General features: G+C 34.7%; 1 protein-coding gene across 1 annotated transcript; it reads left to right on the top strand.

The window, feature by feature from the left end:
- The first annotated feature begins 4,147 nt into the window (after positions 1 to 4,147).
- On the top strand, positions 4,148 to 10,826 carry LOC149182044 (uncharacterized). Its single transcript, XM_089414438.1, has 2 exons — positions 4,148 to 4,428; positions 10,457 to 10,826. The coding sequence occupies exons 1-2, from the start codon at positions 4,148 to 4,150 to the stop codon at positions 10,824 to 10,826; spliced, it is 651 nt and encodes a 216-aa protein (XP_089270564.1).
- Positions 10,827 to 11,299: the final 473 nt, after the last annotated feature.

Raw genomic sequence — 11,299 nt, 5'->3', positions numbered from 1 at the left:
ATACGTTAATATTCGATTCGTTGCGCACTATGGTCTCTGAACAAATTCGTTAATTTTTTTTGCAGGTTGTTATTTACGGCCCACGGGGCAAGTCATCCTCCATTTTCCTGGCGTCAATTTCCTCCACTGTCTGACTATTTAAAAACTGCCAGAACTATTTAAAATCTGCAAGTCCAGATGATCTGTGATACTTTGCCTCAAGGCGTGTTCAGGGAGGAGAAAACATAATAAAAGCGACTGTCGGTGTGGCGTTTGAATTTTTTTAAAGTCGGCATTCTATGATCAAAACATAATTTTATACTATGGCCAATATTGAAGAAAAGGGGACAGGAAGTGAAACTAAATAAAGAGGGTCCAAGGTGTATTTTATTAAAAAATTATTGAAAAAAAATACAGAATGTAAAAATGAAGAGGGGACACAGAAGTCAAATGAAATAAAAGGGGGACAAGGAAGTCAAATGAAATAAAGAGGGTTGCAGGGCTATTTTATTAAAAAAAGTGAAAAAAGACAACGTAAAAATGAAACAATGTAGCAGTGAAATATTTAAAAAGTCATCCTCATACCTACCCTGAGAATTATTTGGATATTATTTTATGAATTGACATAGTTTTTATTTATTTTTTAAATATTCATATGTTTCGTTGTTTTCAAGGGAGCGGGGTCACGCAGAAGAAGCTATATATTGTCAAATACATTCTGTACATAGTACATACATCATTGGCCATGGCCCAAATACGCTGCAGCCCAGCGCCGCAAGACTCGATACTGGCTGGGAACTTGTAAACAGACAGCCCCGACTATTACATCATGCGCTCATGTGCAATTCATATGCTTCTTTTATATATCATTAATAGACATTACTTACTAGGGAGCACCATAAATGATATTTAATTGTTTATTTTGAATAAGATTTATTCGTAATAAGTTCGTAATAAGATTGATTTGAACTTAATTTTTTTTTTTTAATTTTGTTGGGAAAATAAATTATATGGTTTTTAGATGACGGGAAATATGTTATATGGTTTTTGATTTATTATTTATTTAATTGGTTATTAGGAAATTTTAACAATTGGTTATTAAGAAATTATTGATATTTTATTACTAAAAAATAATTTTAATTTCAAAAACAATAGATAGTAATTTTATTATTTTTTAATAGTTCATTAATTAATTTTAATTTGTAATATCTACATGGAAATCAATACATTTAGTGCAAACAATCAAATATGATTGGAAATGCATATTTACACTGAAATCAATGCATCTAGTGTAAGCAATCAAATATGATTAGAAATCACCATCTACATTGAAATCAATGCATTTAGAGTAAATAATCAAATAAGATTAGAAATCAACATCTACATTGAAATCAATTCATCTAGTGCAAAAAATAAAGTATAATTAGAAATCAATATGGACACTGAAAGCAATGCATCTAGTGTAAGCAATAAAATAGGATTAGAAATCATCATCTACACTAAAATCATTGCATCTAGTGTAATAAATATTATTCCCTCTTTTCCCTCTCAATCTATATCGATATCTCCCTCTATTTCTCATTCATTGTCTCTCTATTTCACCCCGGAACGCACATGCTTTCACTCTCCATATCTATTTCTCTCTCCCTTTCTCCCTCCCTCTCCCTATCTCTCTTTTCTTCTTTTCTCCTTCCCTCTCCCTCCTTCCCTCTTCACCTCTCATCTATAGCTTTATCTCCCTCTTCATTTAGTTGAGAGACTTATTCTACACTGCATTACAAACTTTAGTCCAACGCATTATAAACTTTAGTCCAGACTCAATTGATAAAATATAATATTAACTTCTTGTAATATGAACTTGGTTACAACAACTACGTCAGTAACAAATCTGTGCTTGATTGATAAAATATGAACTGTGCCATGCTTTTATGGTGCGCGCGTGATAAACAGCGGATGATTTTCCATTTTCCTGCCTCCGATTTTTACACAACTCAATACAAACGTTTCTCCATGCCGACAATTTGATTCTGTTATAATGAAATCATGAATTTGAGTTGATCCGTTGTTTGTTACTTACGAATTATCTGCGCAATTAAGATCAAAGATTTTTACCGATTTGGCTGAATTTGAGTCGCCTGACTCTGTCGAAGGATCATAAGAAAAGGCCAAATCGTTAGTGCCCTACTTATGCTGCTCCCGTATTCGCATTGAAGCCCAATATAGTTTCATACTACCCATCAAATTTGGATTTGAAATTCAAACAACCCACCAAATCAAATTTAGTGATCACAACAAACTATTAAATTTATAATTGAATGATTGCAACAAAAACATTAGAGTAGTTAATAACTCTAATATCAAAACACGTATCTTTATGGACACTTGGTGAGCAAATTCCATTCCCGAATTTACGAGAACTATTCATCACTTAATGATGAATTATCCATTGAGAAAAGTGTGGTCTGTTTTAGTAAAAAGTAGTGGCTTGTTAAATGCTTTTGGACGACCATTGATGCCCGATGACTGTACACGATAGATGCATCGTTGTAATTCAAAGCCCGGCCCTCGTCATATTCATCGGTCGGTTGGTAGATTGGAATTACAAATTTCAACGTTACCAAACCAATTATTTCTATTGTACAGATCAAATTATATTTGCGAACCCAATTAATTAAATTGACTACAGCATATTTACCTTTTAAATTCTAATGGATTCTGCTCCTGATTACACAACAGCAAGATAATGTTGTGCATTTCTATTATATCAGAGACGTTATGAACCAGTAGAGGCAATTGCGTTTCAAATAATTAGAGTTCTGCAGTTTATGCATGGAGATTAAATCCATTAATAACGTTTATAAATTTTCAATTAGCCAGCTGTCACATTACATTTTAGATGGTTTTTTATATATATTAATGAACAGTTTTTATGTGTGTTTTTTGGTTTATTTTTTTATCTAATTTTTCTAGATTTATCTAATTTTTTTGGATTCTGTAAGTATTTATTCAAATCAGAAAGTTTGATATAAATGTCACTAGGGTTTTTGAGTATTCAATTCATATAGTCAAAAAATTAATTTAAACAACACAAATCAATTTTGGCCATAAAATTTTGTATGAAATTTGGGCTAGAATTCTGTCCAAAACTGTAGAGGCAATTTGTCTTTCAAATAAGTAGTTTATGTAACAACTTTATAAATGATCAATTAGCCAATTATTATTGGATTTTAGATGATTTTTAATATACTTTCACAAATAGTTTTAAGTGTGATTTTTTTGAAAAAATTTCTATTAAATTTTTAAATTTAATTGGTGTAAAATCTTAAAAAGATTAATTGAAATCAGTAATTTGACAAATAATCTTTTCAGCATAAAAAAAAATTATAACTTTCGCTGCTCGTCATGCAAGTACAAACGCATGACGGAATGCCGCATATGACAATATAAAATATCATGCCAATCATTCAAACATTTTCAATCCGTAGGTCGATAATGGCGAAAAATTCCACGATGGATCCGAAGTTAGCTAGAATCTAAATGCATCACAGCAATACAAAGCTAAATCTAAGCGCAGCAGATTGTTTCCAATACTGATTGTCAAAATATTAAAAAAATCATGAAATTTAAATGGGCTGAAAAATAATTCGGTAGGCGTATGCCCACAAGCTTCAATACAGTGTAAGGATGAGACACAAGTACGCTTCATCCGTGTGGGCCTAACGGATGGGACACCACGGTTCTACGTGGACACTTTCAGTCGTGAACATCGCAATATTCACATCTTGTGTCGGTTGAAGTTGAAAAGATAAATTGGAGGCCATGTGTACGTTAAGAGAAAATAAATGCAGAGCAATTCCAGCTGGTGGGGAATGTCAAATTTATATAAGTGGGAGCGCACCCTGCAAAGACTAACCGACAATTCATGGGAGCGCTCCATGGAAAGACTAATAGACAATTCATGGGACCGCACCATGGAAAGACTAATAGACAATTCATGGGAGCGTGCCATGCAAAACCTAACCTAACGGACAGTTCATGGCTTTAACAATAAATGACGGAAGAAATTTCGATCTATAAATATGAATCATTTACATCTTTGTAGCTCGTGTTCTCGTGTGCTGAGCTAATTTACTTCTGACTGAGCTTAATATCGAAGATAGAATCGACAATGGAGCCTAGCACTAAAGTTCTGTCCCTCCATGTGCTTGCATTGAGTCTGTTTGCGTGCAACATGGAAGCGAGGGAGAGCAGATTCTTTGACAAAAAGCCCGCTTACTACAACCCCGCTGGGGGATCAAACACTGTCGGGTACGGAGAAGGTTACACCAGGAGCCGTGTAGATAATGCTTTGGGAACCGGTTCCGGTAATGGCTATGGCTATGGTTTCCACCGAGGCCAAGTAAACGGTGATGGTTATGTATATGACAAAAGCGAGGCTTTTCGTGTGGGAGAGATAGAGAAGAAAAGACATGAATTCACACATAAGATATGAATTGTTTTTTATTGATCACATAAAACATAATGCTTACAATAAATCCAGTGAAGGGTATTTATACTTTTCCAACTAGCTACTTGCCTAAAATATTTTGACACACAACCACACATTCAAAGTCATCTATCAATTAATGCAACTTGACTCAAAATTCAAACACTCAATCATTCACTGACTCTCTATGTTTAGCCAACTCCTCATTCATGAGTAATTATCTTATTTTAACATTCCTGGACCATTAAACTAAAACATTAATCATGACAACTTATTTTAACACTCCCCTTTAATTACGACCACTAAACTAAAACATTACTCATGACAACTCAAACATGCCTGCTGGTCTATGTCTCAGCTAGGCTTACAACACCCAAGTTTCTTCTATGAAACTCAAACACATCTTTTGCTAATGACTTAGTAGATATATGAGTCAATTGATCACTAGATTTACAAAGTTTCAAGTGAACTTCTCCATTGCTCACAAGTTTTTTAATAAACTGATATCTAGTATCAATATGTTTGCTCTTCTGATCAAACAAACTATTCTTGGATAGTGCAATCCTAAGATGATGTCACAATATATTATTGTTGATCTTTGTTGTTTCTACTTGACTCCATCAAATACTCTTCTTAACCACATTGATTGACATGCTACTGATGTTGTTGCTACATATTCTGCTTTTGCTGACGAAAGTGTCACAATTCTTCTTCTTAGATGCCCATGAAATCACACTTGAACCAAGATGGAACACATAACCAAAAGTGATGTTCCTGTCATCCAAACTGCCTACAAAATCATTATCTTTGTATCCAATCAAATCTTTATTTTTTGTGCTTGCATACATTATGTCACAATCTCTAGTTCCAGCTATGTATCTCAGGATTCTTTTCCCCGCACTGATATCCGGTCTTGTAGCTGTGAGATACATGAGGCTGCCAACCAATCTTTTGAATAGGGTTGGATTGACATCTGATCCTTCATCATCCTTGCTTAACTTTGTACCTGTTGCAACTGGTGTAGGGAAAAGTTTGCAATTTTCCACCCTGAATCTTTTCAACAAATCTTTGGCATCTTTATTTGAGAAATAAAAATTTCTTTTTTCAGATTTCTCAACTTCTATACCAAGAAAATATTTCATAAGGCCAAGATCTGTCATCTCAAATTATTTCATCATGCTGCTTTAAATTCATCTATCTCAAAAGCACCTATAAAAATCATGTCATCAACATATAACCAAACAATCAAAAATTGTCCATGCTCATTTCCCTTTGTGTATAAGGTATTCTCAATGTTGCTTCTACAAAATCCATTCCTAATCATGTAGATGTTGATTTTGCTATACCAAGCTCTTGGCACTTCTTCAATCCGTAGAGCGTTTTCTTCAACCTATAATTTTTCTCTTCATTACTCTCAACTTCATATCCTAGAGGCTGCTACACATAAATTTATTCTTCTAGAATTTCATTCAAGAAGGCTGATTTCAGATCCATCTGATATATTTTCCACTTGTTTTGAGCTATTGTGGCTTGAACTTCTCTTACAGTATCGAATCTGGCTACCGGAGCAAACATTTATCCAAAATATATTCCCGGTTGTTGCGAGAATCCTTTTGCTACAAGTCTAGCTTTAAATCTGTTAATTTCATCTTTCTCATTCAACTTTGTCTTGTACACCCACTTTACACCAATGGAATTTTTGTCCTTTGGTAAATCAACCAAATCCCATGTATAATTCTTTTCAATAGCTTCAATTTCTTCAAACGAAGAAGGTTGGAATGACAACAATGCAAAATTTGAACTAACATCCAAATCATCATAAATATATTTCAGACTTCTCATATTTCTTTTACCATTGCTTGATTCGTCACCTAATTGATGGCTGGGAGAATCTCGATCTGTTGATCTTCAAGCAGATCCATGCTCCTTAGAAAATATTGGAGTCCTTGATGGTGTCTCTCTGTTTGGTGTCTTCACGTGTGATTCTTGTTGCTCATTTTCTGCTACATCATCTTCTTCCATCGGTGGCACTTATGCATCCACATTTTTGTCTACAGTTCCATTTCATGACTCTTGTTCTTTGAACACAATATCTCTACTAATTATGGTCTTCTATGTGACAGGGTTATACAATTTGTAAGCTTTTGATTACTCACTATAACCAGTGAATATGCATTTTTCACTTTTATCATCCAACTTGCCTCTTTGCTTCTTAGGCATATGTGCATAAACTTCAAACTACACATCCAAATACTCTGAGATGAGATACACCACAAAACATACATGACCATGATTTTTATTGTACTTTGTTCATCACACTCTTTGTAGGAGATCTATTGATCACATAAATCATGCAACTGCTTTCGCCAATACTCATTAGACAAGTTTCTTCCTTTCAACATGCTTCTTACCATGTTCATAATTGTCTTGTTCTTTCTCTATGCTACACCATTCTGTTGTGGTGTGTGGCTGGTTGTAAATTTTCTTCTAATTCCATGTTATTCGCAATAATCATGGAATGCGTTTGAATCATATTCTCCACCATGGTCTGACCTCAATACCTTGATTTGTTGATCACTTTGTTTCTCTCCTAAAGGTTTGAATTCCTTGAACTTTGCAAAATTTTTAGACTTTTGATTCAAGAAGTAAACCCAAGTCTTTCTGTTGTAGTCATTAATGAAAGTGAAGAAATAACAACTTCCACCAATCGACTGTGTCCTCATAGGTCCACACAAGTCTGTATGCACTAGCTCAAGAGGTTGCTTTGCTCTGTATGGAACTCCCTTTGGAAAACTTTCACGGTGTTACTTTCCCAAGATGCAACACTCACAAGTACTTGTAGGTTCTTTGATGGGAGGTAATCCTCTGACCGTATGTTTCTGCTACAACAATCTTAAACCAAAAAAGTGCAAGTGTCCAAATCGAAAGTGTCATAACCAATAATCATCAGAACATGCAACTATAAAATAACTCACTTGACCATTCTAATTCCTAATTAGAAGAAAGAGTATGTTTCTCATCATCTGCACCTTTTCTATAAGCTACTTGCTTGGGGGCTTGTCATATATAAATTATTCTTGACCTTGAAAGATAACTTTGTATCCTTTCTGTGTCAATTGACCAACACTTAACAAATTATATTTGAGACTAGGAACATAATATACCTCCGATATTGTCTTCGTCTCCCCCTGCTTGGTCAAAATTTTGACCACTGCTTTGTCATCTACTTCCACAGTCTTGTCAGTGCCCAACTTTACCTCTGTTTTCATAGATTTATCGAAATTTGCAACTAAATTATTGATGTATGTCATGTGTTATTGCAACCACTGTCTAATATCCACACACTAGCAGAAGGTTCATGCATAGTGTGGGAAGCTAGGAACATGGAGTTAGTACTCTATGTTGTGACATTAGATCTTTGGTTCCCTTGATCAGCTATCTTCTTCATGCAATCACAAGCATAGTGACTAAATTTATTGCAATAATAACATCTCACCTTTGATTTGTCAACTCTTTGATTATTGTTGAAGCTTTTATAGTTGTTTTAATTTTCATGTTCATGCTCTTCTCCATTAGGGAAGTTTTGAGGTCTAAAATGGGCCTCCTAAGGAAATTATAAAATAATAGTGGAAATAATAAAATAAGATTAGGTGACATCATCAAATTTTAGAGGGAAAAAAGAAAAAACTATTTTTTCAACTCGTATTTTCAACTTATCTCCCTACGGATTTACTCAAATTTTGAGCGGAAACACTTGTTGGATGCATAATTTCATTACTCATTCAAGGAGTACCCATGTTGCATACTTTTGATCGACCCTGCTACACGCAAATGAGAAATACATGAAAAACATGATTGCAATCACGTTTTTCATGTATTCTAATTTTTTTGTGTAGCAAGGTCCATCGAAAGTATGCGACATAGGTACTCCTTGGATGAGTAATGAAATTATGGGTACTCTTTGGATGAGGAATTAAATTTTGCGTCCAACAAATGCTCCTGCTTGAAATTTGAGTAAAACCTTAGGGAGATAAGTTGAAAATACGAGATTAAAAAGTAGTTTTATTATTTTATTATTTTTTAACCTTTTTACTTTTTTATTCCAAAAATGGCGACTCATGCCCCATGATTGACATCATCATCTTTAATCCTATTGGTTCTTATAAAGTTTATTTTGGTTGTACATTTTTCTTAGGAGGCCCATTTTAGACCTCAAAAATCCCCTAATGGGTCATCTCTTTGACCACCATATCTTCCGCTTTGTCCTCTACCTCTCGATCTACTTCTGCCTCAACCTCTGTCTCTTGAAATAGAAACCTGATTTTTGAAAGCGGACTCTAAAGTGGAATCCTTATTTATGTCTATCCTTGCCTCATGTGATAGAAGTGATCCAGTCAACTCATCAAATGTCAATGATGCCAAATCCTTGGCTTCTTCTATAGATGCTACCACAACATCAAATTTGGTAGACAAAGATATGAGGACCTTCTCAACCACTATTTGATCTTTAATATCTTCACCATAAATATTTAACTGATTTATGACAATTATGACCCGATTCATGGAATCGATGTCCTATGTCTCCTTCATCTGCAGACTTTCAAAATCTCTCATAGTATTCTGCAACTTAACAATACTGACTTTTGCCATACATGTATAGTTTTTCGCCAAAGTATCCCATGCTACTTTTTCTGAAGACGTGATCATAATCTTCTGGAACACTGCTCGATCCACTCCCTGCTAAAAAAGTTGCAACGCTTGTGCATTATTCTTCTTGTTTTTCTTCCATTATTCCCTCTCTTTATTGTTGAGAGCTCGTTCTGTTGCTTCATCATTAGGTTGTGAAAAGCCAAACTTGACATAATCCAAAACATCATGATCCTACAATGTGGTCACCATCTTAATGGACCACAAATCATAATATTTCCCTATAAACGGTGGGAACTAGGGCTGGGAATTTGAGAAAGCCATCTTTCTCCAAAAATTTATTTTCAAGAAAAAATTTCTCTTAAGTTTTTTTATATATATATATATATATATATATATATATATATATATAAACTTTAGAAAAAACTTTTTCAAAAAAAACCTTTTTGAAAACTTTAATAAAAAAAACCTTTCTCACCATAAAATTAAAAGGCCCACTTAAACTCCACGTAACATATAACCTTTTATTTATGGTTTTTATAGACTTTTGAATACCAAAAGAAAATTTTTACTTATACTTGCCCCACTTGCCCCACGTGACTGGCAATAGTTTTGACTCCTTCGAATTGCATTCCACCAAGGTTGGCTTGGTCTTTAAAAAAGACTTTCTGTGTGCTCTTAATTTTTGTTTTGATGCAACTTTTCTCTCGTTCCTTCTTGTACCGGCTACAACAGGTGCGACTCTCTTTAATTAGCAATGGGGACTCACTACCTCGTACTCGAGGATGGTTGTTAACGACAGCTGCAGCTGCCGAAAAAATTGCGACTATTGGTTGTGATTGATGCTCACACAGCGTGGCTATGCAGGCTGAGGCTGCGACTTCACACACGCACGAATATCTCCTGCGAGATATGCTCACACAACATGGCTCCTCTAACTCTAATAATAAACAATTAACTTTCTCTATAAACTGCGGCTCCACTACTCTGATACTCAGGATGTTTCAAAGCTTTGGCTTAACCTTGCGCTGATACCACTTGTTGGAGAGACATAGAAGACAAAACATGAATTTACACATAAGACACGAGTTGTTTCTCTTTTATTGATCACACAAAACATTATTCTTACAATGAACCTGGTGAAGGGTATTTATCCTTTTCCAACTAGCTACTTGCCTAAAAAATCGTGATGTGCAACCACACACTCAAAGTCGTCTATCACTTAACTCGACTTGATTCAACACTCAAACACTCAACCACTCAATCACTCCATTAACTGACTCTCTATGTTTAGCCAACTACTCATGCAGGAGTAATTATCTTATTTTAACTTCTCGTGTTGGTTTCTGGGAGTAAAGCCTGCTATGGAGAAGCCGGGAGTGGGTATCGTCCCGGGTCAGCTAGAGCTAGTGAGTATTATTCAGAAAATTTGGGGGTTGGGAATGACATAGGTGTCAGATATAAGGAGCACTCTAGATATCACAGTGAAGCTTATGGTTTAGGAGTTGGCTCCGATTGGCATGGCCGTTATACAGGCTACGAGCAAGGTGGTGATCAATACGATTCGGGCTACGGTGGACATTCAAAAAGTAATGGCGCCTATTGTTCAGGTTATGGTGGTGGCTATGTTACCGATTCCTGTAATCGTAATGGCTATGAAGCAAACTCTGGCATTGGCAACACAAAATATGTTTCCGAAAAGTGGTTATTATAAGTAGACTCCTTAAACACATATTCAGGACTTTGGTAATAAGGCCTCTTAAAGTTATCTATTAATGTATATGACTATTTGGGTTTCATTTCAATTGTATTGATAACATAGCAAGGTTTCGATGTATCTACTTTCAAAATTTGGTATTTAGATTCCAATGCTATCAAGTGTAATCTCATAACATTTTATGATGTCTATGGAAAATCCACTTAATTTAGTTTGTTTTAAATGGATTAGTTTGGAGCTAATCACAACATAAATTAGATTTAAAGTCGATTTATTTGTATAACAAAGCTTGTTGCAGTGGCATGTTCAAATTGTAATCATTTCGATTACAATTCCTTTAGCACGCTATAACGCACTATATATATATATATATATATATATATATATATATATATATAGATTACCAACCACACCCAAATTATAATCTTTTACTCTATATTTATTGAGTGGAGAGGCGCATTTTACATCGC

The sequence above is a fragment of the Pinus tabuliformis genome, chromosome 3_2 (genome assembly GCF_031772625.1).
Source record: "Pinus tabuliformis cultivar Carrire ecotype Pingquan chromosome 3_2, CPIR1, whole genome shotgun sequence".
In the NCBI taxonomy this organism is placed as follows: domain Eukaryota; kingdom Viridiplantae; phylum Streptophyta; class Pinopsida; order Pinales; family Pinaceae; genus Pinus; species Pinus tabuliformis.
Note: the sequence above shows the minus strand (reverse complement) of the source record. Positions and strands in the feature narration are given on the sequence as shown.